The sequence below is a fragment of the Colletotrichum fructicola genome (assembly GCF_000319635.2).
Source record: "Colletotrichum fructicola Nara gc5 chromosome Unknown KSG_Nara_v1_contig10, whole genome shotgun sequence".
Classification (NCBI taxonomy): Eukaryota; Fungi; Ascomycota; class Sordariomycetes; order Glomerellales; family Glomerellaceae; genus Colletotrichum; species Colletotrichum fructicola.
Window position 1 is genome coordinate 386,090 of NW_027094060.1, and position 24,643 is coordinate 410,732.

Sequence of the window (24,643 nt, forward strand, 5' to 3'; positions counted from 1 at the left end):
TCAAAGGATTTGTCAAGAATAAAGTCGCCATGCGGCCGTGCAACGAAACATTCCGTCCACACCTAATTGCTGAAGCTACATATGGCAAAGGACCGATGGAAAAGCCAAGCTATTTGGTGGCGGGAATACGGGAGCGCATAGAGAGATACCCGGAGGTTTGGCGCATTCTTGCATACCTAGAGGTCCTGCCATCGGCTTTTGTAGGTTCAGGTGTTCCTCGAACGACCGTCGACACCACCTAGTTGCAAAGTGAGTTTGTTTGGTATCACATTATGTACTATATCTCTTTACCTTCCCATTTGCACCAAAAATGCTCAGGGTCCAGGCAGCAATGATATTTTCAACTGCCTATATCTTGTTTTTTTAATGTCCCGTTTGTAGTACAAATCGTTAGTACAAAACCATATGAGGGCTGAATTGCCAGTCTGTCGTCCGCCAAGAATTCGGAACGGGGCCCTCCAATGACACCAACCCATCAAGACGCCGAACGCAACCAACCACTGCGCTTCCCAACCTGAGAAGTCTTCTCACGTTCATCAACATGCCACACCACCATAGAAAGCCCTTTGTTTTACCGAATGGACACGCCCGATCTGTTGGTGAACATGCGCGCTGCAATGTTCATGGATTGCAGTTCCTGGAAGAGCAGCTTGGCCGCGTAGGGAATATGGATTTGTGCAATCTTGGTCTTATTCTTGCAGGGTCGGCACTCGAATGACTGCTTCGAGAGGTTTCTGTTTCAAGTAAGCATGACATCTTAAGCTTTCGTGAGGGAGCAACTTACGCAATGGGTGTCATCAATCCGCAAATCTCGCATACGTGGACTCGGAAAGCATCGGAAACTTCGAATAATCTTTCCTTAAGGAAAGACGCAGCACCGTGTGCAATCATGCAATCACGCTCCATCTCGCCGAACCGCAGACCACCATCACGAGCACGACCTTCGACTGGCTGTCTAGTCATAATCTGGACTGGACCACGCGCACGAGCGTGAATTTTGTCGTCGACCATGTGACGCAAGCGCTGATAGTAGGTCGGGCCAAAGAAGACTTGAGCACGCAACTTTCTGCCCGTATGGCCCTGGTACATGATCTCAAAGCCTCTTGATTGGTAGCCTTGGTCACGAAGAAGTTGTGAAACCGAGTCGACGGTCACGTCCGTAAATGGTGTGGCGTCGCCCTCCATGCCTTTCAGGGTTGACACCTTGCTTAGCAGACACTCGATCAAATGAGCAATAGTCATACGGGAGGGGATAGCGTGGGGGTTGATGATGATGTCGGGGGTGATGCCCTCAGCGGTGAAGGGCATGTCCTCTTGGCGATATGTGACACCGATCGTACCCTTCTGACCATGGCGGGACGCAAACTTGTCACCAATCTGAGGAATCTTGGTAGTCCTGACACGGACCTTGACGTAGCGGAGACCATCCTGGTTGGTCGTAATAATGACCGAGTCCACAATGCCGTTCTCTGTACTGCGAAGAGGCGTCGATGCGTCACGCTTGACATGCTGTGTTGTTTTCTGGCCTAACTCCTGGTTGTCAGGGTTGATTGGGGACGTCTTGCCGATGATGATGTCCTCTCCAGAAACACGGACACCCGGTGCAACAATACCATCGTCGTCGAGCTTATCGTAGGTACCGTGCTTCAAACGGAGGGTGTCGCTCCTGAACGGCTTCTCAAATTGCTCGACCAAGTTGATACCAACGCGCTTTTCGCAGTCCGTGTAGGACCTGAAGAAGAGACTCCTGAACAGGCCACGGTCGATGCTGCTCTGATTCATAATCACGGAATCTTCCTGGTTGTAGCCCGAGTAGCAAGCAATGGCGACGATGGCATTTTGACCGGCAGGAAGCTCTCGGAACTTCAAGAATTCCATAGAGCGGGTCGTGGCGAGCGGCTTCTGAGGATAGTACAGGATGTTTGCCATCGTGTCCATCCTGCGAGAATAGTTTGTCAGGAAAAAGCCCATGGCTTGCTTTCCCATGGCCGATTGATAAGTATTACGAGGAGACTAGGAAATTGTTAGTGCGCCCACATGCAGCTGCTTAGACCTGCAACGTACCTGGTTGTGATCAGGGAAGGGAATGATGCTGGCACAGATACCCAGCAGCATACTGGGGTGAATTTCGCAATGCGTGTACATGTGCGTCGTTGGGTTGATCTTTGTCTTCAGTCGCCGGTTTCGGTCGTCCGCGTTATCTTCTTCAATGACTTGTCCCTGTTTCTGCAGTCGGTATATCTCCAAGTCCTCGGGCGTCATACAGATCATGGCCGTCTCTTCTTCTTCCGCGTCGAGATATTCAATGACTCCGCTATGAGCCAACGTTTCCCAGGTGATCTTGTCGTTTGGATTATCGGGCGGGTTTTCTTGTTGATCACGCATCTCGTTGACTGTTCCTTTCTGCAAAACCAGGGAGCCCTGAGGGACGATACCTGTCGGACTTTGTTCCACGACGAACACCGGTCTCATCACTCGACCAGCATCCGAAAAAATTTTGAACTCGCGGTCTCGAATGTCACGTACCAGAGAGACCTCATGGGAAATGACGTTTCGTCGACGAGTTCCCTGGACATCCGGTACGAGAATTCTAGGGTCCTGGTGAACTCCCACCCACACTCCGTTGAGGAAAACCTTGGTGGCGTTGGGGTATCTCAGTGGCTCATACTCTTCAAGCACTTCCATGCCTCGTTGAATCATGTAGTCAATGATGGGCTCGGCGGGTGTGCCGACACTGACATAGCACATGAGCGAAAGATTCTTCACGAGACCACAAGCTTGTCCTTCGGGCGTTTCGGCGGGACAAACCAGACCCCAGTGAGTATTGTGGAGTTGTCGTGGCTTTGCCAGCTTGCCATCACGGCCGATGGGGGTGTTCGTACGACGCAAATGAGAGAGGGTAGATGCGAAAGTGTAGCGATTCAACACCTGAGACACACCGGCCGTTGAGCTTGCAGCCTTCTTCTGGTCTCCCCAGTTACCCGTGGCCAAAGAATACTTCAATCCATTGGACAGAGTTTGGGGTTTGACACCGAGCGTCAGGCTGAACTGTCGGTTGGATTCAACACAACGCTTGAGGTGGCCGGAAAGCTCCTGGTTCATGCGGCGAACGATATTGCGGAACAATTTGGCAAGCAGAGGACCAGCAAGATCGAGACGCTTCTTGCCAAAATGATCGCGGTCGTCAGTGTCGCGTCGTCCAAGAGCGCATTGAAGCAATTTGTGAACCATATAGCCCAAAAAGAAAGCCTTGCGGGTTTCGCTACCCTCGCTTTGGGAGATGTGCGGCAGAGTCTCCTTTTGCAAAATGTCCTTCGCCGTCCTCACACGCTTCTCGCGCGGAATGTTATGGTTACTTCCTCGCTTACCGATGAAGTCGAGAGCAACCTCCCTGTCCTGAATGCAAAAGGCCTCCTCAATGCAGGGTCGCAGCATCTCGAGCATCTGGCTGTCATTTCGATCATAGCAAATATGATTTAGAATATCCTCATCGGACACCACTCCCAGCGCTCGAAAGACAATAGCGATTGGCAGATCGGACTTGACGTAAGGGAGACTGCAGTGAATGGTCTGACCATATCCGCCCTTCGCAGCGTCTCCCTTGCTGTAAAGCTTCAACATCATGCTCGAAATGAGGCGTGAACCCTTCTCAAGTGCACTGCGAATCTCGGCAGTGTACGAATAGGGACTTGGCTGGGCTTTCTTGAAAACTTGGACGATATTTGCCGCAGATCGCTCTTGGGCAATAAGAACCTTCTCACTGCCGTTGATGATGAAATAGCCACCTTGGTCGTACGGACATTCGTTCAGCATGAAGAGATCGTCCTCCTGCTCACTACTCAAGTGACAAATCTTTGACTTCACCATAATGGGCATACGCCCGATGAAGATCATGTCCTTCATATCGTCGGACTTGTTCTTGTCTGCACCGTAGTCCTCTCCACTCTCCTCTTCCTCCCATTCGAGCTTGGTGGGATGCTCACCAGTGTTGGCAAGCTCTTCTTGTTGTTCTTCGTCGAGCTCGTTCAGCGGTATGGGCTTCTCAACCGCAATAGATACCTTCTTCGTAATTTTGACGTACAGAGGGCTGGCATAAGTGAGGTTTCGGTCGCGACATTCGTACGGCAGAAGGGTCGTGACCTTGCCATCAGCTTCGGTGATGGACGGCCGCGAGACCATGACGGTCCCAAACTTGACCTCATATCGGCGAAGGGCAATAACCTTGTCGCTGTCCGACATAGGATTCGGTTGGTCGAGGGTGATTTGTGAATACTCATCGATGAGTTCTTGAACAGTGGAAGATGTAAATTCGTCGAAGGAGTCCACCTGCTGCGAAACCAAACCCTTGGACTCGAAGAATGATGAGATCACCGTCCAACAATCCTCGGGAGTGATGCTTTCATCTTCCTCGACGTAGCCATCGTAGTCGTATTCGTCGTATGCGTCAGCCATGTTGGCGGAGTGTGAAGGTATTTCGGTGGATGATCTTTTGAGATTGCTTTCGTAGGTTAGGGGGCAGGCCGTATGTAGCACTCCGATGCTGAAGTGATTTGGTGACGGATGCGCGACGGTTGGGTGTACGGAGGCGGCAGGAACGTTGGTGGTGAGGCAAAGGACGAGGTCCAACCGGGCGATATTTGAAGGAAGCGACTCGAGGCTTGCTTGGTGCCGGGGTTGCGATCGATCCGAAAAGAGGAGCGAAAGGGAGTCGACGGTGATTAAGAATCACGACACAGAGCCCAGGCGGATTTGCCTCCCTCGCACAGCAGGAGCATTCGCAAGCCGGGGGACGAAAGACAAGTCCGAACGTTCGCGAATCAAGTGCTTCAAGGGCGTGTGAGTACGATGGATCGCGACGCAGGCGGGTTGTGGTCGTTGTTATTTCGTTGTTGGTCGAGACAGAGCAAGAGCAGCCTCGCTGGGTGGTGTTTTTTTTTCAGTCTCGTCGCAGGCAGAAGATGTTGATGGGTAGCCTCAAAGTCCTCAGAACGCGGTAGGGGGCGCGCTAGTCTCTTTCAGGACTAGGTAGCCGACTTTACTGCTACTGAGGCAGGCACTGTCGCCACCCAGTGAGCTACACTACCTACCTTATGTAGGGGTCCACAAGAGCTCCTCAGTCACGTGGCTTACCTGACTCAGATACCTGCGTGAACAACAGGTCTTGACCGCCGCCATCCGAGATGCCAGACTTCCAACTCGAGAGTGACTATGAGAGCGAAATGGCTACCCGCAACTGTACTGCCTAATGAAGAATCGGGGCTTTCAATGATCTATCAATGACCGCATGAATTTGAACGAGTGTTGGTCAGATCATTCCTTGGTCATTATGTCAAAGCCATTTCAAGCAGGTTCTTACCAGTGTCAGTCGACCAAAAAGTCATACTTTCACCTCACTCTCTCCCCGTGTACATGTGACGCTGTTACAAAGTATTGGCATCAAGATCGTTCCGCGCTGTTGTGGTGCCTGGATGTGGGATAGGACCGGCCACATAGATGCATAAGCGAATCTAGGCAGTTTCGAGCTTTTCGATGTTACGGACTGTGAGAGAAGCTGCTGCCCATTCCGGATAAGTATGGCAGGTATTCAAAGTTTGTATGTTATTCCTAGTGCACTCAGCACAATATGTAGGTAGAATTCTGCGTTATCCTTTGTGGCAATACAAGGGCTCCGTTAGTGGTCGAAATGAGTATTCGAACGTCACAAGCTTCGATGCTTTTGTCCCATATCTGGCCTGACTGGCCGGCCACAACAAGGTGTTTGTTTCAGTCGCAACAAGATCTGTGGGGGCCTGCTTAGCCCAAAGCCATACAAGAGTCTCCAGAAATTTGACAGTGTCCGCCAACAGAAACATATATGCTTCTCTCCGCACTCTTTACTCGCAACGTCATCCGGCACTATTGTTAGCAAAAAGGATGCCTGGCATCGCACAGACTTCATGGGCAAGTGTAACGAGCACGGAAAGACCAGGTCACCACGATACACCTCACAGTCTCGGCGGTGGAGGATAATGCGACAAGTATAACATGAATTAAAGTCCTCAAGAGGTACTACGTAAACCTAGCCATGGCAGCGCGTTGGGTTTCACGCCAACTGTTGTCCTCGGCGAGGCAGTCAGTCATGTTAGTAGTGACAAATGCCGCCAATATCATCATCCACAGTCCAGGTACCGGCCAGACCGCTGACCTCAACTTCGACGCCGGGACCAGGCAAGTCTGACTTGCCCAGGAAGAAGTCACCCTTGCCTTCCGGCTTGTTCGTTCTCTTCATAAAGCGGCGAGTCCATTCCTCGATGGCCGGCTCACCAGTCTCATCTCGCGCCTGTTTCAAGAACGGGATGAGTGCGGTCCCGCCAGTGCCTGTCAATTTCTTATTCTTCCCGGTAGCTTCCAGGTTGTTTCCCTGAGCATTAGATTGGCGCTGCCGCGAAGCGACGGCCAAGTTCATTCGCTGGCGTGCGGCCTCAGGGCTTCTCGACCTGCTTCGGGCGCGCACCTCTCGCGAGGGTAGAATGATATAGCGAGTGACGATGGCAATGTGCTTATCACGGAACGCACTCAGCATTGCCAGGCAAGCATCATACGCCAGACAAAGCTGACGATCCTGTTTGTGGCTTTCGACAAATTCGCGGATATTGGCGACACCGGCGACATCCTTGAGAAAGCGTGCGTGCGGGCCTGGCATATAGCGACGCATTTCCATGATGAAGTTGTGCTGCGGAACAGGAGCTCGAGACTCACGCTCCGACTCGGAGAAGGGATCACGCTTCTCGCCGGTCGGACGATGGTCAACTCCAAGGATGACGTCAAAGAACTGAATGAGACTGCTCTGTGCATTGCTACCGCCGCTGTACTGGCGATAATCCTCCTTGCCGGAGCCGTCGGCGTAGTTGACACCGTCTGGAAGCCCAGCCTCAGCCATGTTTTTGCTGCCTGCGAGAAAGATTCGGATGCGATTGTAGAAAATGTTGGGATCGCAGCTTTCATGCATGCGCTGCAAGATATTGGTCAAATCTGTCATGCGTTCCGCAAAAGCAAGCAGGCTATGAGTGACGGTGGCAGCATCTTCTTGGCGAGCGGCAGCAACAGCATCCAGCATGAGCGGGATGATTGGAGCCCCGCGAGCTTCAATAGCCACGGAGACAAGGTAGAACCAGGATTCATCGAGCGAACCGGTGAAGGTGTTCAGGGTGGCTAGGTTCTCGAGATTATCGATGTCTTCGTCGACGAAAAGAGGCTTGAAGTTCCATAGACAGAGGGCAGCGTAGGTGGCTACGGGAGGTAGCTCCAGATGATTGGAAATCTCAAGGAGCGGGATGGTAATGGCCGGGGGCAGCTGGTCGCATGGTTCATCGCCACCCCAAACATACGCGTGTGCCATGAAGCACAGCAGGGAGTAGGCTCTCCGCCATTCTGCGTCATGTTCCAGACCGATGGTGGAGAGGACTGGCAAGCGGTCGACAACCGGGCGAAGGCGACGGCTTAGAACCAGAGCTTGAAGGTTGGCAACAACTGCCTCCCACTTATTATAGTAGGGATCCGGCAGTCGGGTCAACGGCAGAACGTCTGGAAGGAATCCATGTTTTGGCGAGATTCCGTAATCGGACAAGACGGGGATGGGTGGAAGCATAATGAATGCCGGCGCTTAGCTCTCAAGTGTAGGAGAGATTGAAGTGTGATAGAAGCTGACTGAGTTAACGTCGTAGGCTCAGAGTCAACAAATTGAGTGTTGAGAAAGCTGCGCGGCTTATCTGGAGGCACAATGTAAAGTTGATGGTGGCGTGTTTTCGAGACAGTATTTTAACAAGGTCCTGACGCAAGGAGTATCCAGATAATGGCTCTGGAATACTCCTCAGCCGTGCGAAAGATCCTTGGTGTTGCGAGCATTCAATCGGGCAACGGAGTGGGATTACAAAGACTTCTGGGAAGTAGCAGAGAGATCGAACTTGGGGAGTGGGAATGTAAGAAAGGGAAGAAGAGTTGCGAGAGAAGACGTTTATTAATGCGCGCAACAGTCCCCGTTCTGTTGAGTGGGATTGGACGGAGGAAGGAGGGAAGGATGGTGGAAGGAAAAAAAAAAAAAAAAAAAAGGGGGGGCCAGGGTCTTCCCTCGAGACTACAACTGACTGGCAGCATCCATGGTACGTACACTAAAACACTGTCTTGGAGAAGTAAGTCATTAGCTTAGGCTGAGTGATTTACACATGACATTTTTGTTACCTTGGGAGGGGCTGGCGCTCGAGGTGAAACGTAGGCGGTACATTGTGTACATTTTGCGGATTAGCGGGGTACATTCGGCAACGTCTGATCGCAGACGTGGGATTGCGGCAAGTTGGCAATGCAGCAAAGCAAGCATAAGTGGGTTACATGTCGACTTTGGAGCGCAGTTAGCAGATGAAATGATGGCTACGACTCCTGTCAACCAGATCCCATTCTGCCCGGGCTTCTCTTAGCTTACAAACCAAGAAGGGACATTGTTCGGGATTTACCGTAGCGCACTGGACCTGCCTTAGCAACTAGAGCATTCAAAGGGGCGGAAGGATTGGTCAAGGGGTAAAGAGCAGGAACACATGAGAAAGCAGTCGCAACCGGGATCACCGGACAATCGAAAGTGGAAGAATTCCAACTCATCGAAGTTGTGCATCCATCCGCATCGTCCGATGCTTGCATGACCCGACCACTATCCAGCTTTACCTTGGTGCCTCCGAGGCCGGCCGGTCCAGCGGGTGTTCCATAGTCCATCAAGTGCCTATCTTCCACCGGTGTTAACGTCATTAGAACAACGCCCCGTTCCAAGTTAGATTTGCTGCTGTTGGTTTTTCTATGAAGGAGGCATTACAGGCAATTATCGTCATAAGTTAATTTCAGAAGACTGAACATAGACTTCAATCTTGATAGCACTTAGACACAGGGAATAAGAGCGAAGTTATTCCACCGAGTCGGGTCCACATCCGATACGTCCCGGTCCATCAAGGTCCCAACACTGTGAAAGGCAGCAAGGATCTCTGCAACAGAACTGGGTAGTATTAGGTAAGGCGCCTAAGGTGCCCCCCCCCCCCCCCCCCTACGCTTGTCCACTTCCAGGTTACCGTAGAGGACCTGCGAACACTCGGTACCTTACCTTACCTTACGGAGCTGAACTGCGTCATCTCTCCCCCGATCCCGGGCAAGGTCAATATCGGAATCTCCCAACGACCACCTGCCACTGCTTCCTTCCGCCCCCCTCCGCCCTACCTGTCCGCCGCCCCCATCCCCGACCGCCGACCGTCGACCGTCTGTTCCGGCCGTCTCACGCCTCGCGGTGCACTCGCACCGCTGCATCCGACCCCGTGCTACCGACATGCATTGTCACCGTTCGCACCCCCCCGCTGCCCCCGCTCTTCGCGCTGCCTGAACACTTTCGTTTCTGCTGCCAGATCTCTCCTTCAGAACATCACCATGCCTGTTCAACAGCATGTTCTGAACTGGCTCTATAGTGTTCTCACAAGCGTACATGACGCCTTGTCCCCTCTCGTTCCCCGTCATGTCTTTGCTAACCCGTTCCATCACAGGAGTACCATGACGTAAACCGCACATACAACGATGTCGCCCAAGCTCTGTCGCAGTACCCATCGCTGTCACCGCGAACCGATGTTCACAGTATGACCCCTCTACTCCTCCTTTGTCGCCTCGTCGGCCTCACACAATCGATTCTGACACCGCATCCAGCTTTCGATACCGGCATCTCCGCCCTTCTCCTCCACCTCACAGGCACAGTACCGGTCATCTTCAGAGGCACGACATATCGATTCCCCATCTCAGTATGGGTTCCTCACGCATATCCCCGAGAGGCCCCTTTGGTCTACGTGACCCCCACCGAGTCCATGATGGTTCGTCCTGGCCAACACGTAGATCCTCAAGGCCAGGTCTATCACCCTTACCTGGTGGGCTGGTCCGCGTTCTGGGATGTATGTGTATCCATCCTTCCTGCTCACCTACCCTCCCAGCCTTTCTGACACTTTCCCCTCCAGAAATCTACCATTCTTGACTTCCTAGCGATCCTCCGAGATATATTTGCCAAGGAGCCCCCCGTCATTGCTCGTCCCCAAGGAAGGCAGCCGCCTCCCGTTTCTGCCTCTCCTTCGCAGTCTCACGGCCAAACACCACCGCCCGTTCCCCCACTGCCGCCAGACCTACCTTCTCATGCAACCCATCGTCCGACGACGCAGACGCCCGTGAGCAATTCACATCCTCCTCCACCACCGCCCAAACCGTCTGGCACTGGGCCACCTTATCGCAGCCCTCCGCCTCCTTTGGATGCTAGAAGTGGCCCTCCTCTTCCACCTCTACCACCGGGTGTTGACCGCACAGCCCTCCACGGAAAGCAGCCGGAGCAACCCCAGAGCCAAGGCTATTCTCGCTATGATTCTGCACCACCTCTACCGCCAGCCGCCATCCCTCAACACCCGCACCATGCTGTGGCGCCGTCTCCGCGATCAACGGGCGAGCTCCCACCTCGGCCGTCGCAGCAGACACGCCCTGACGTGACCCAAAGCCAGTCATCCCTTTCGGATAATCGGTATTCTGCACCCGTCCCGCCTCCTTCGCAGCCCGCCCAGCAGTATGGTGGGCCTCCCCCGGGCTGGCAACCGGCTCCCGGACAATACCAACCGCTGCCGCAACAGCACCCACAACAGCACCCGCCACTGCAGCAGCAAGCGCTCAAGGCGGCACCCCCTCCCGATCTGCTCGATGAACCTCTCACCCTCAGCATTCCGTCTCCATCCTCTGTATCCGCGCCACCAATTCCTCCAAACCCGGAAAAGGACGCACTCTTGCATCAGCTGGCTCAAACGCTCCATTCTCTTCGCCAACGGAGTCGCCAGCAGAACGAGAACAGCATGGCAGGCCTTCAAGCGCAACGCACAGCCATGCTGAACGCCTTCTCAACACTCCAGTCCGAGATGGGCACTATCAGCCAGACATCAGCCCTGCTTCAGTCTAACGCAAATATCCTCGTTGATGCTCTACGGAAGGCCGACACCGTTATTGAAGGCTCCGCTCGTCAAACGGCCCCGGATATTGATGAATTGCTAGTAGCTCCCACCATTGTAGCCAATCAGCTGTACAATCTTGTGGCTGAAGAAAAGGCTATAGGTGATACCATATTTGTGTTAGGCCGTGCTGTTGAGCGTGGTCGTATATCACCTGCAGTTTTTGCCAAGACAACTCGCTCTTTAGCAAGAGAGTGGTATTTGAAGAAAGCACTGGTGCGCAAGATAGGAAAAGGGATGGGACTAGCAGCATAGCTAGACTATAGTGCTTCTGTTCCTGCATCAAATATAATTTTGACGCCTGTCGTCACGAAACGCACCAAAGACACTCACCCCCCCGCCTCCGACTCGTTTGGTGCCTCCCCCATTCAAGCAGTAATGATGCCGCACATCGACTTCCAAGAGCGCAAACACCACAAAATCCTCTTGGTAGTTCCTACGGACCCATCTCACTTGGAGGCGCGTTACTGCCAGTCCAACTTGTAATACAACCATAGGCGATCTCCTGCCCAATTTAGAAATGCCTGAGTATGCATGCGTTGTGTCGCTCCAGCTCTGTCGATGCTGCCCGTCTCCTCATCAAGATTGATCGCGTTCTGCATCTCATCCACTGATGGGGATCATCTGCTTAGGAAGACCCCATTCAGTCTTGGCTACGACGAGTTTCTCCACGGGCTCCGCTGGTCATCCTCCCTCATTGGTGTTTCATTGCACGTGAACCTCACGTCCTATCTTGAACCGCAAACAGGGCGAGCGGGTATCTCAGCCGAGATGCAGGTTGTCTCGATGATCGGTCCCGTTGTGCATGCTGGGAGATTTCCCAACTGCTCCTTGCATGGAACGCTTTTGAGGTTCGAAATCTCTACCTCGCCGTCTTGTTCTGTGGCTATTGCGGGCATGCTCTTGCGCGCAGGAAGGTCTGGCTGCCATGCTCTCGTCGAATTCAGGCTTGCAGCAGAGATCAACGTCTCATCTTGGGCACTTTTGGCCATTTTTGGGAGCCAAGAGCCGAGCCTGCGACCCGTAGTATTTTCCCCTTTCTGTGGTCGAGAAGTCGTCGGCAGGCCTGGAGAAGCGGCGATCGAGCCATGCCTGTCTTCGTGCTTGTCGAGGCTATCATCAGCTGGCTTTCTTTTGTCCCAAGATGCTGATAGTTTCCTCCAAACCTCCCGACCTTGCTTGAAACCTAGGCTTTCGAATTCGAATCGCCGACTAACAGGACGTCTCTCTGGGTGCTCTTCTCTTTCGTCATTGCGCGCAGGAGTCAACGGTAATTTCCTCGGTGTTCCCCGTTTCGGTTCCGATATTTCGAACCTGGAGCGAGAGAGCGACTCGAAGGCGCTGATATGATCTTTCAGCGAGGATCGCGTCGAATCTCTGGAGACCCGGGCACTCTGATATTCTCGCAAATATCGCGGTGGGTCAGGCGAATCAACCATGAAACCCAGCCTGAATTCGCGATCGTAGTCGAATGAATGATTTGGCGCATGAGAACGATGAATGGACTGGTTTCTCTGTGGTCCAGTGTGGCGGCGCTTCAGACGCAAGTTGAGTTGCAGCTCGTCATCTTCCTTGGCAGTCATGTTCAAGAGATTCCGTAGATTAGTGACCCGGCTCTGGACAGTCTTCATCACCGTTCCCCTGAAGTTGGGATACGTGACCGCGGTGGCGTTGCCTGTGGTGTTGAATTCCGCTTCTCTGCGGGCTTGGTGAGGGGCGTGGATCTGGGCTGGGAAGGATTGCTCTACTGATCCTGGACACTGTAATACACCGTCGTTTTCCCATCCCTCCCCTGACTCTTGATTTGATCGAATATTCGGACTGGGAGGCAGCTCTAGCTGTTCATTCGACGAATCCAGGCTGACCTCGCGCGAAAACAGTGCATCGATAGCACCAAACAGCTTGCTCCTTGGCTTGATTGCTGTGGTTGCCTTCGATCTGCTTCTTGGAGCCTCACTGCTGTGCATAAGAAGCGGATCGTGGCCGCCGGCTTGTACATCTACTGTAGCTTCGATTTGTTCCCTTGAATTTGTCGAGGCTTGATGGTTTGTATTTTGAAGTCCATTTTGAATCCCATTCTGGGATTTCGAGGCTTCCGAGAGGCTGTCTGACTCCATTGCTGTGGTCCAATATGTCTTGGATCGCCGTAGTTTCATTGTCAACGGCGGGCTTGACCCCGAGAGGCTAGTGCCATACAGGTTGAAAGGCATGCTTGCAGACTTGCTAGGCAGAGTATGACACCCTACGCCCGTGTCAGTAAGTGATATCGTCTTCCAAAGCATGAAAAATGGATTATCTTACCCGTCCGAGACTCAAAAATCTGCCGCCTCTCTGCTACAATGTTGTGCATACTCCCCGTCGCAATCCCTACCGCGGTGCTTGGCCCTTTGTCCCTGGATCTTGTGTTGACCATTGTAGATGTGGAAGTATCTGGCATCCACTGTCTCTCCCGATAACGATTATGCCATTCAGGGGCGGATATATCGCCAGACGAGAATTGGCTAGACTCCAGACTTGGATCCGTGTTCTCGCCCATCATGTGTTTCGAATGATGTCGAGGTATCTTGCGAGGCGTTCTGGGACCTGCCTTTACAGTAGTCGATATCTCAGGCTTCTCCAGGTTGGTCATAGCCTCCAGAATCTCGAACTTGGACACAATAGCAGCAAGACCACAAGCTGGCGAGATCTTGGATGACTTTACTTCGCCGCCATACTCCGCAGGCGCCATGTATAGTTGGCTATGATGTTCGTTTGATAGTCGAGGTGCATGCGTGTCCCTGCTCCTGGGAGACAGTCGAAGGGGTGCGGGCCTCAGATCATAGCCAACCTCTTCGGTTTCCTGGTTCCTTGTCTGAACGAACGGGACCTTAGGTTCTCCATTCATTGTAGCGAAGGCTCTGGGGCAAGTCGGGCAGTCAAAGATGCGGCAGGTAGTTTTGGGGGCTTCACAAGTCCATTGGACTGGATAGTATGCCGGAGTTCAGAAAGCATAATCCAAGGAGGTGTCGCGTGTCGGCCGCATCGGCGACTCGCCATCTCCTCCTTCCGCGACAGATCTTAACCCTCTATCGGACCTTCCAGTTGTGGCTGGGCGCTCAGTGAGGCAAGAGCAAATGTTCTCACTTATTGATAAATGGAAGGACAGATCTTGCTGTTGCTGAACGCTAGCTGGGTTGCGTAGGTAATAAAGTAAACGGCATCCTTCTCAATGCTCAATTAAATAAAGTAGTAGATACCCAACGACTTCCTGTGATGGAAAATCGCAAACATTTGTTCGTCAAGCGTGTTGAAAGTGCCCGCTGCCTCCTCCAGGCCTGGCCATATCCAGGTTTGTCTGTAATCACACTCGTTCCTCGTGGAGTTCAACGATGCGGTTGACGCGAATAATTCCCTTCTCGCAGTCTTCGATGCGCTGCAACTCGGCATCAATCGGATCGACCGAGTCACCCCGGTAACCTGGGCGTGACGATTCTATATGTGAGGTGACAACTCCCCCTTGTGCGCATCCGTGGTTGTTGAAAAGGCCGCTCGTAGAGCACAGCCTCAAGGGTGTATTGGAACATGTGCAACAGCTTCTCTGGCCTTCGGCTTGCGATGTGTTGCTTGAGATACGAGAAGCAACCAGGGTTCCCAGTGGCAGAAACACAACCACAGACGTGTACGTGACAGAAGCCGACTCAAAATTAGTCCAATGACCCCATTCTAGTGCGGCAAAGACTGCTGTCTCGGTATGTCAGCAGGTTCTCTGGGTAGTTGTGGGATACGACGGGTTACTTGAAGTGGCGACCCTCGGAGCTAGCTTACCTGGGATCATCATGAGTAGACCATTCGTTATCACCAACACCTCCATTGCGTTCAGTCCGTGCCTCGTGGGAAGAATTCCACGGTTTTTGATCAAGTGCATCAGAAGCTTGATGTTGAACAGAGCGCAATAATAGAATACGGAAACTGCGCCGATGATGGTGCTTTGGTAGCGGATCCAGTCCGGGTTGGGCAACGTAATGAGCAGGATGGCCTCGACTTGTATGACACTGAATGCTATACGCCAAGCGATGGCGGCGGTGGACACAAAACAGGAAAGCCCCGTGAAGAACCACTTCCAGTATCTTGGCAGCAGGTTGACGAGAGCCCAGGCCTGGATACCGAGCGATACCTGGACTAGAATCAGTAGGATCAGGGACATGGTCTCCGTTGCGACGCTTCGGTGGAAGTCCCCAGCCGTGATCCGAGAGTAATCTTGGGCCCAGTAAGCGTAGAAGTTGGTCCAGTTTGAGGTGAAATAAACAGCGAGTAGCGTCATACGAATGGTGCTTGCAACGAGGGCAAGGATGTGGATCCAAAGGGAAACTTTGATGAGCTTGATCGATGGTGTCATAGCAACGATAGTCAGAAGCATCATGAAACTCGCGCCGATTTGGGAACCGTAATTTGTGCAGATTCCGAGATTCTCCTGATTGGCGGAATCAAGAACGGCGACATCGACCTTTATGATATTGCCATCTGCCTTGACGAGTTCGAACGTCTGCCGAAACGGGTCGAAATGAGACATGTTTCTGGCCGTGTCAAATCAGTGAATTGAACCGAAGGGCACTCACTGTAGGTCGAAAGAAAAGAGCGTACCTCACTCTGATGGATTTGCAAATGGTGTGAGTGTTAACCCTCTCAAGGTCTCGATGGCCACTACGAAGGGAACGGAAGCCTCGAGGTGATCTGATATTGACCTCGCCCTGAACGGAAATGGCGATGTGTGGCAACGGTTGGTACGTTCCAGGATGAACGCTGAGAGAAGAAGCCGCTGGCAAGAAGACAACTTAGGCTTTTGGAATTGGGGGAAACGGAACACACACAAGTTATAGACGAGGTGAATGGATGAATCGTAACTGTTTCTAAAACAATAATAGGAAGTGAGCCGGGGCGCTTCAGGAGGCGGGCGTAATAACATCTTAGAGCTTTCAATCTCTGCCGGACCCAATCCCGAGAAAACCTCAAACGAACTGCCGCCATCTCACCAGGAGATCTGATCTGGCCTCTGGTTGTCGATGCAACAACATGGACCACGACCGCACGGATGTCTCGCGGGTGATGTTGCAAGATTGATCACAATGACTGCTCGAGAGCGAGACTTGATAGACCGAGGATTGGCTTTGATTGCTCAATCTTGATGTTAAGGGCCTGTGATATTAAGCTGTGACAGTACCTTGACTGACCCAATAACCATGGACGCGCCTGGGTTCCAGAGATACAGTTGACCGACCGCACTCAAGAGATGCACGATGTCGTTACGTGATCTCCAATCGTACTAGGATTGCAGCCAAGATCAAGATTCGGCGCCGGATCAGAGCTTTATCTGAGCCACGAAGAACATGGTACCTTTCTGGTGGCGATATGATATGTACCCTGCCCGCTACCGGCTGCCAGGTAGGCCATATGCAGAAAATGACCGGGAGGCGCGGAAGAGAACGGCTTTTTTCAGAAAACCGGGAACTCATCAGTAAATACTCAAGAGAGTATTCCCGCCATAACCCACGACAATTACTTCGCTCACCGAGCGGCGATATTCAGTTGAAACGGGCAAAGTAAACTAGATCATGGTGACGGACGAGGCGTCAAGACAACGATTGATAAAGAGAAGTTTCACTGAGCCTCATTGCCCAGAAGACGATGAGGTATCTTGTCTTACTCCTCAAACCCCAATCAACGTTGTAGAAGACCCTGATCAGTTGCGCAGAGACACCACTGACACGCCCGTATCGGCGGTACGGTATCCGTTGCGGCCCCACCATGATTTTCCCAAATGCCGTCACTCCCGCCATGACCGAAACCTTCCGTCTACGGCACGGGGTTGGGGGTTTCTGCCAGAGTGTGTTTGTAGGTCTCCGATACCCGAGAGTTTGCTGCTGTCAAACGCAGCACCATGTTAGTGTCTGTTTGTGTCGGCAAGTGGACCATCATCCTTCGCTGCTGGGTCACGCAGATCGTGTGTTTTCTTCCAGGCATGGGTCTACCGGCCTTGCTTCTTTAGAATTTTCTCGGGGGTAAGGACGAAGGGGACATGAAAGCATTCTCAGCCCTCGCCTTTTTTTTCCGGGAACAGATGACAGGTCGGGCAATTTGCCAAGTAAGACAAGGAGACAACTTACCGAGACCGTAGCAGCAATTTCCCAATTAGGGGCCAAAGAGCCTGTTCTGGCCCGCCACCTGTCTCTCATTGATTCCCAAAAGTCTCGACAGCTGAGCACACGCCCGTCCATTGGCCTTGTAACCGGCTGCTGGGTGTCCAATCGCCCGACCAGTTGGGTTAGTATGAGCACCTTGGCATAAGGAACTTTTCGGGAGCTCTTCGTTTGTTCATCAAACTGTCCCCCTAGTACCAATCCGTCAATTTTCCAATGAAAGCCCTCAAACGCAATGTGTATTCCGACTGAGACCCCGACGGATGACGGATGCTTGCAAGTGCGGACGAAGCTGAGTCAAACAGAACCCCCACAATATTCCCAGATGACACTGCTGTCTAAGACATCGAGTATTAAAATTCCGAAGCTTGGTTCCATGGTCTCGAGTTCCGGTCCGGCCAAGTACGGATATTGCCTGAATCTTCCACCGCGTAGAATCTTGACGTGCGTCAGATCTTGCGACGCCCCCAAACCCCCGTCCGTCGGGTACATCTGCGCTACCCTGGTGGTGGTAAGAGAGACATGTAGCTGAAGGACAGGCAATTAGTACGCCCGGTTTGAGGCTGAAATGGCATGCGCTGTCCGTGACGATGGGCAGCTAAAATCGCGACTGCCCTTCTGCCTGCATGGCATCCCGGACCCGCCTCCGACGAGCGCCGCCGACAAGCGCCGCCGACAAGCCCAGCTCGCAATCTGTGGACACCACCAAGTCCTCGGCCTAGGAACGCTTGCAGACTAAGTTGAGGCGAATCGTCATGCGTCCAACTTGCCTTGTTCCTCGATAGCTTAAGGTGAAAACAATGGGCCGGGTGGCTGATGGAGCTGTGAAGCCATGGCTGTCATGGGAAGAGCCCTATCGTTGGAGTCTTGCCTAGCCTGCCATCCACGTCGGAGGCTGTGGTCGCGAACCGTAGATCTGCTTGGAGGGAGAAAAAGATAAAAAGACCCGGTCGTGTCCACGCTGCCTTGATAAGAGCCAACATCCACATCGTTAACTTCGTTGTTCGCATACGCCGACACCTGCAGCTGTTCAGTCCATTGACACTCACTTAATATTTGGCCGATTTGATTTCCCAACGCCTTGGCCCGCACTCTTACATAATTCGAATCCCACATACTGCCAATTCACTGCCTGGCCCCTACAGTTTCCGATCATGAAGACTGCGAGGTGGCTCCTCAGCGGCGCGTGGATGGCCAGTCATGTTACCGCCTTCTTCAAGATCCCCTGCTCAAGGCCGGTGGTCGTAGAACGAGCCGATCCCATTGTCAATCCTGGAACGTTATCTGGGCATGTACATACTGTCATGGGTGGCAACGGCTTTGACTTCAGCATGACCTATGAACAGGCTCGCGCGTCCTCTTGCTCGACCTGTGCGGTCACTGCCGACTTGAGCAACTATTGGACACCAAGTCTGTATTATCGGGGACAAAACGGGAAGTTCACGAGCGTCGGACAGGCTGGAGGAATGCTGGTTTATTATCTGTAAGCGGGAATCTCTCCAATGGGGAAAGAACTATGTGTGGTAAGACTGACCTTTCTTCTCATTAAGACTAAGGTCGGACCCAAAGGATCCAGAGTACAGCAACGGACTTCTCGCTTTCCCAAAGGGCTTTCGGATGCTGGCAGGTGACCCAAGGTTGCGCAGCTTCAATGAGAGCAGCCTGGAGCAGAAGGCCATCTCATATGTCTGTTTAGGCAATGGTGGCCCTCAGACGAATGAGTTCCCCAACCGCAACTGTCCCGATGGGCTACGTGTCCAAATTGTGTTCCCATCCTGCTGGGACGGTCTCAACGTCGATTCACAAGACCACAAAAGCCACATGGCATATCCAAGTGGTGTTAGCACTGGGAAATGCCCGACATCCCACCCCAAGAGACTTGTAACGTACGGTCCCCCCCACTCAATGAGAATTCCCTTTTGTCATAGGAGCTAACGATTTAGTCTATTCTATGAGGTTATCTTCCAGGTTACCGACTTCAAAGACCAATGGTATGGGGACAAGCAACCGTTCGTTTTGTCTAATGGGTATGCACTACTCGTCGTCCCACGTAGAGACCGTGCAAGCTGACGCTGCCCAGTGACCCAACCGGATACGGTCTCCACGGTGACTTCCTTAATGGATGGGATATCAACGTACTCCAGTCTGCAATCAAGCAATGCACTGATAACAGTGGCTCACTTGAAAAGTGCAGCGTCTTTCAATTCTTCGATGACGAGACGAGGAAGGGGTGTCGAGTGCCCGTAAAAGTGAATGAGCAAGTCTCCGGCCAACTGGATGCCCTCCCTGGTTGCAACCCGGTACAAGCAGGCCCGTCGAACGCACAACCGCAGTCAAATTGCGGCGCAACAACACAGATCTCGCAGCCTCAATGGGGCTTTAAGGATGTTACGAGCACACTCAAATTCAGATATCTTGGCTGCGCTCGTGATCCTTCAGGCCAAGGCCGTACGCTTCCCGCCAGGAAGACGTCAGACACCATGACCGTCGACTTTTGCGTCAAATACTGTAACGATCAGGGATACCAGTATGCTGGGCTGGAGTACGCCAAGGAGTGTTGGTGTGGCAATTCAGTGGCAGCAGATCGGATGCCCAAAAAGGGCCTCCTCGGCAGTTGCGAGATGCCGTGTGCCGGCAGCACGGCCGACGTGTGTGGTGGATATGCAGCGCTGTCACTTTACCAAAAGTGCAATGGCACTTGCCAGAATGCGGCGTTGATGTAAGAGGCGGGCAGGTCCTAGCCCCAATTTTAGGGAAATATTTTGCGCGATTAAGCCTACCTAATCAATTGTAATGCCGCATACGGCCATCTGCAGACCAAGCTTGTAAACTTGCCTTTGTTTCCCCATTGAAACCCTTGCCGAGTGTAGCTGATGCCGTGCTGATTCTCCTGGCGAGCTGTGCTGTGATAGGCAAGAGAACGACAACGATGCCTAGACGGTTTGGCCTTTTCGGAGTTGCCATACCGTGCCCGCACACAATATCACATCGAGACAGGCTCTGGAAGATGAAGCGAAGGTGGTGCATCAGAGTGAGATTCATTAGCCCAGGGGGCGCAAGTCGTGGGTTCGAGTACTAAGCCGACCCTCGTATGCCGTTCCTCGTGAAGTAGCATCGAGGCTACCCGTCTTCGAACTATTGTACAGCCAGCATTTGCGGCAACAGGAATGTGTGATTATACATGGATCGTCATTCGGCAATCGAGAGATTGAGGTTTTCATTGACTAGAGAGAGTAAGAATGGCTAGACAATACCAGGTAGGTGATCAGGGGACTGCTCACGGAGGAAGGAGGAACTCGCCCCAGGAGCTCGAGAGGAAAGTTACGGCAGCCTGCGGACATGGTCAGTTTGTTGCGTGCCTGGGAAAAATGGGTGGGCGTAGAACTTACGCCGAAGATGGCGATGCTACGCACGATAGGTGCATTCTCTGACGAAGTCAGGGCATCATAGGTCGATCTGAAGTAACCCTTGGGCTGGCGAGTTCGGGGGCCACCAGCTCTCTCAACGACGATTCTCTTAGGAGGCATGTTGACAGCAACGATATTTGACGACTGGGGAAAATTTCTCGTTGGCGGGGGAGAAGTATTTTGTCTTTCCACACTCAGTGGCTTTGTGAAGTTGGAGGTCGATATCAGACTGATGCTTGCGCGACGGAGCTCTGTCGCAGCGGAAATTTTTGATCCAACGTCACCACACGAGCCACCTCACGTTAGCGCTATCTCGCCGGCAAAAGCCACTGCTGAGTGGTCAAGGTGTGGCGTGATGCACGGTCCAGCAATGCTTACTAAGAGACAGTTGTAGGTAAGGTACATACATAGGTCATGGCCAGTACGGATAGTGAGTCCTAAACCTTTGGTACGTGATGGAGCGGAGATAACTTATCCTCTACCAACCTACCTACCCGGTGCTTCTCACTGCTCGAGTGCTACCCATACCTTCAAGCTCAGATTAACGCCTATAAAGCCATGCTCCAGTCCTGACGATGCGCCGAACTTTGTCAACCCTGACCCAGCCAGTGCCTATACCTTTCAAACATGGCTGACACCTCGCAACCCGGCCCGGGGGGGTTCTTCCCCTCGCAGACCCTCCCTTCACCAGCTCCCAGCAGCTCATCTATCCGTTCTAGTGCGGGCCTCCCCCATCCTCGTGCCAAATCCCTGCGGCCAGGATCGAGTAAAGAAGACACAGTCCGCCGATACGTTGGGGAACGACTGGCAGTAGTCAACCGTCGCTTTGTTAAGAAACACGGCAATCCTGAGCCGGGCGACGATGTTGTTGGCTATAAGACCTTCGCAGAGCTGTGCAAAGACCTGCACGGCGTCATCGATGTTCTCTGGCTATCCGCAACACGTTAGTGAACGCCCACGTGTTCCCGCACGCTTCTTGTTCTCCTATGACTGACACATCCCCTCGTAGCGAGCCTGCAAATCCCCTTCCTCTTGAATATCGCTGGCGATTTCACTCAATGGACCGTCGCCTTCCCGCCCTCTCCGAGAGCTACGTTTTCTGTTCTCACCAAGCTCGACCATTGTTTTGCAAGTCTTCTGACTGGCCGAGACATCGACACTGGCGACTCTTTGCCCGGTTTTGAGAACGGCCTCAGGGCAGGAATGACCACCACCGACATGGTCCGCTGTCGAAGCTCCGTAGAGCATACTCGACTAGTGATTGTCGAAGTTCTTGGCAGAGAGCCAGACAACGACGGCGAAGAGGAAGAAGACTTCGACACAGAAGCAGAAAGCGACGATCGCGCCAGATTGGTTTGGGATGAGGATGACGACAGACTATATATGGACGTCGCGCGAGTGTACGAGCACACAATCGTCCAACTTGGCAAAAAGCTCGGGGATGTCCTCGGCGTAATTCCTCAGCCAGACCAGATACTAGATGGCGGCCAATGCTGAACAAGACACTCCACCACCAGGTCCCGGATACCTCATTATTAGTAATGTAGGGATAATATACCCCGAGTGTCTAGCCTGAACAGACATTTTGCTCAGAACTTGTCTAGAATTTAGAGCCGTGTACAGAAACAGTAGGCGGCTGAGCCTGTTGTGCATAAACAAATAAGGATGCTGACCTACGTGCCTTGGAAGAGAGCCAGATATCTTATCACGGGCTAAAGCGCACAGAACGCGCTTGGCGATGTTATAATGTACACTGGAAGGAAGAGGCTTGGGGTCGTCCGAAAATGAGCATGACAGTTCGTTTCCGCCATTCTGAGCCTCACAAAGCCAGCGACCTTCAGCGACGGGGGCATTGTCTCAGTGGTGGACCTCCCGCTTCGCCATCGTCCTTGTATCCACGGTACCATGCCCTCGGTTTAACGTGGTGTATCTCAGTGGAGGCGACTCGCTTATCTCCTGGATTTACGCGGAAGTTCGACTACCTGGTTTCCACGCTCTGCGTCCGTGATTGTGTGGTCAGTTTGGCTGACATGCTGATGTATGTACTCTATGTGGCCATCACGTATGTATACTACGTGCAGGGGTAACAAGGCGTGTGGGAGGCAGTGGGTATTTCCGCTCTTACAGACTGAGCGGCCCATCTCCAACGCGGCACCTGAACGGAGTCGGTCCGGGTCTCTGGTGCGGAATTGGGCAGTGCCGCGTCCATTTGCGGCGCATTGCGGTGTGCTGCGGCACCTTTACCCGATATCTTTGGCCTCCTCTGGTTCGTCCAGTGTCGCCGCGGACCAGCCAGCCCCTGTCGGAGAAACCCTGTCAGTCCTGTCTCAGAACATGCATTGCCGGCCCAAGTAAGGCTGGGTAGCTGGCAAGCTACGCCACTATTCGTACAGAGTCATATAGCGGCAGGGGCATTGCACTTGAGCGATCCGATCTTTCGCACTGAGAAATTCGCGGCGGCGTGTCCCGTCTGCACACTGGCCATCCACATCAGGCAGCCCCCCCACGCTACCATTCTGTCACATCCACCACCTCCTCCATGGGATCCCAGGGGCTAGATGCGTTGCCGATGTGCCTCTAGAGTGGGAGGAAACGAGACACCCGTGGCATTGTCAGTGTATGCTCAGCACGCTCTATCAAGCTCCCCCTACCTCCTCTCAGCATACAGCATACACGGCACACAATGTTGGCTGCAGCACATCATCAAGAGATATCATATCCAATGCGCAATCGCCGAGCCTACCCCTTTTCTCCTTCGTGGAGCTTCGGGACGAACGAGTCTGACTGACTCTGCCCATCTCCTATTTTTTTTCCTCCCCCTTCAGAATTTTTCTGCTCTAAGTGGACGGATCACACCCCAATCCCCAGCTAGCGGTGGGGATTGAGCTTATGCGCTTTTATTTTCTCCTTATGAAGCGGGATCTATCAGTGATCAATGCAGCAGCGGGAGTCGATCCTTGGCTCGGAGGCCCCCTTATCAACATCCTAAGTCGTCCCGTCTCTTTCCCCCGTCCATGCCAATATCATGCAAATCCATGATCATTCAGTCCTCTGCGCCCCCTGCTACCTCAACCTGGGTGGTTTTCCAGGCTTATCTCCATTCTGCCCGTTTTGTGCCCTCTCATTGCACCGACACTTCCGCAATTCCCTCTTGGTCCTTGGTCCCGACCTTCATCGGCCGCTGGGGTCCCCTCTCATGGCGCAGATCACCACTCCCTTCCATTCATCAGCCACCTCCCGTCATGAGCTGCCCCTGTTGTGCAAGGTATCTAGACGGTACTCTACTTTACCACGTCAGGGAGGGAAGATGGGAGCTTCTTGGTGCCACGCAGCTGCGCAGGTACAATGCAGAGTCACTGCGATATTGGTGGCCAATTACCAACTAACCAACTCGACTATCTGCATATGTTTGGCATGGTCTTCGCTGTCCCTGCCTTTGACTTGGCCCTGTTCATCGGCCCTGGTACTACCCACATCTGACTACCTACACGCAACCCACTTGCGCCGCGAAGCTACCATTGTTGGGACTTCGGCTGCAACGAGAACTTGTGATTAGTCGAGCCCCAGAGAGCCAAGCGGACCACCATCACCGCCACTGAAGGGTGTTGCTGTCCGATTCTGGGCGTTTCATCCTTACTCCCCACGTCCAATTTCTTTCTTCTGCCTTACGGCATACAGCCTCGGGCTATGGATACTGCTTCGGAGGATTGCCATGGCCCATGGGTGGTGAGCGAGCTCTTTTCCCTGTCTCTGTGGCCCGCTTGCTCTCTCTGGTTCTCAGCACCGAGGAGACCTCCCTTGTTGCTGCCGCCCACTTTCTTGTCCACCGGCAAGGATTTTGTGCAAACAGCACACTCCTATCTATTATATATACTCAGTCCAGCCTCTGGCCTCCGATCATCAGAATGCCTTTCGTTGCCTTCTCGCCTTCAATTCCACACTCCCTGACCTGGCCTACAGCGCCGCTTACATTCCTTTCTTGGTGATCACTTCACTTACATTCATTCACACGACGTATATCGTCCCAGTCATT

At 52.9% G+C, this 24,643-nt stretch overlaps 6 protein-coding genes across 6 annotated transcripts; 3 read left to right on the forward strand and 3 right to left on the reverse strand.

Moving 5' to 3' along the window:
• Positions 1-571: 571 nt before the first annotated feature.
• Positions 572-4,452, reverse strand: RPB2 (DNA-directed RNA polymerase II subunit RPB2; the record flags this gene model as incomplete). The annotated part of the gene is made up of 3 exons (XM_032020601.1): positions 572-734; positions 785-2,013; positions 2,065-4,452. The coding sequence occupies 3 exons, from the start codon at positions 4,450-4,452 to the stop codon at positions 572-574; spliced, it is 3,780 nt and encodes a 1,259-aa protein (XP_031882400.1).
• A 1,669-nt stretch (positions 4,453-6,121) lies between these two features.
• BNA2-1 (Indoleamine 2,3-dioxygenase) lies at positions 6,122-7,627 on the reverse strand (the record flags this gene model as incomplete). The annotated part of the gene is made up of 1 exon (XM_032020600.1): positions 6,122-7,627. The coding sequence occupies one exon, from the start codon at positions 7,625-7,627 to the stop codon at positions 6,122-6,124; it is 1,506 nt and encodes a 501-aa protein (XP_031882399.1).
• Positions 7,628-9,435: 1,808 nt separating this feature from the next.
• Positions 9,436-11,285, forward strand: Tsg101 (Tumor susceptibility gene 101 protein; the record flags this gene model as incomplete). Its single annotated transcript, XM_032020599.1, has 4 exons — positions 9,436-9,486; positions 9,549-9,636; positions 9,706-9,944; positions 10,008-11,285. The coding sequence occupies 4 exons, from the start codon at positions 9,436-9,438 to the stop codon at positions 11,283-11,285; spliced, it is 1,656 nt and encodes a 551-aa protein (XP_031882402.1).
• A 3,085-nt stretch (positions 11,286-14,370) lies between these two features.
• On the reverse strand, positions 14,371-17,239 carry CGGC5_v015628 (uncharacterized protein; the record flags this gene model as incomplete). The annotated part of the gene is made up of 5 exons (XM_066153300.1): positions 14,371-14,750; positions 14,835-15,583; positions 15,651-15,825; positions 16,711-16,927; positions 17,171-17,239. The coding sequence occupies 5 exons, from the start codon at positions 17,237-17,239 to the stop codon at positions 14,371-14,373; spliced, it is 1,590 nt and encodes a 529-aa protein (XP_066007297.1).
• A 1,118-nt stretch (positions 17,240-18,357) lies between these two features.
• Positions 18,358-19,926, forward strand: CGGC5_v015629 (WSC domain-containing protein; the record flags this gene model as incomplete). The annotated part of the gene is made up of 4 exons (XM_032020597.1): positions 18,358-18,686; positions 18,754-19,089; positions 19,147-19,230; positions 19,284-19,926. The coding sequence occupies 4 exons, from the start codon at positions 18,358-18,360 to the stop codon at positions 19,924-19,926; spliced, it is 1,392 nt and encodes a 463-aa protein (XP_031882404.1).
• Positions 19,927-21,237: 1,311 nt separating this feature from the next.
• CGGC5_v015630 (uncharacterized protein) lies at positions 21,238-22,221 on the forward strand (the record flags this gene model as incomplete). The annotated part of the gene is made up of 4 exons (XM_032020595.2): positions 21,238-21,553; positions 21,620-22,062; positions 22,128-22,153; positions 22,215-22,221. 4 exons carry the CDS (start codon positions 21,238-21,240, stop codon positions 22,219-22,221), a joined length of 792 nt encoding a protein of 263 aa, XP_031882406.2.
• Positions 22,222-24,643: the final 2,422 nt, after the last annotated feature.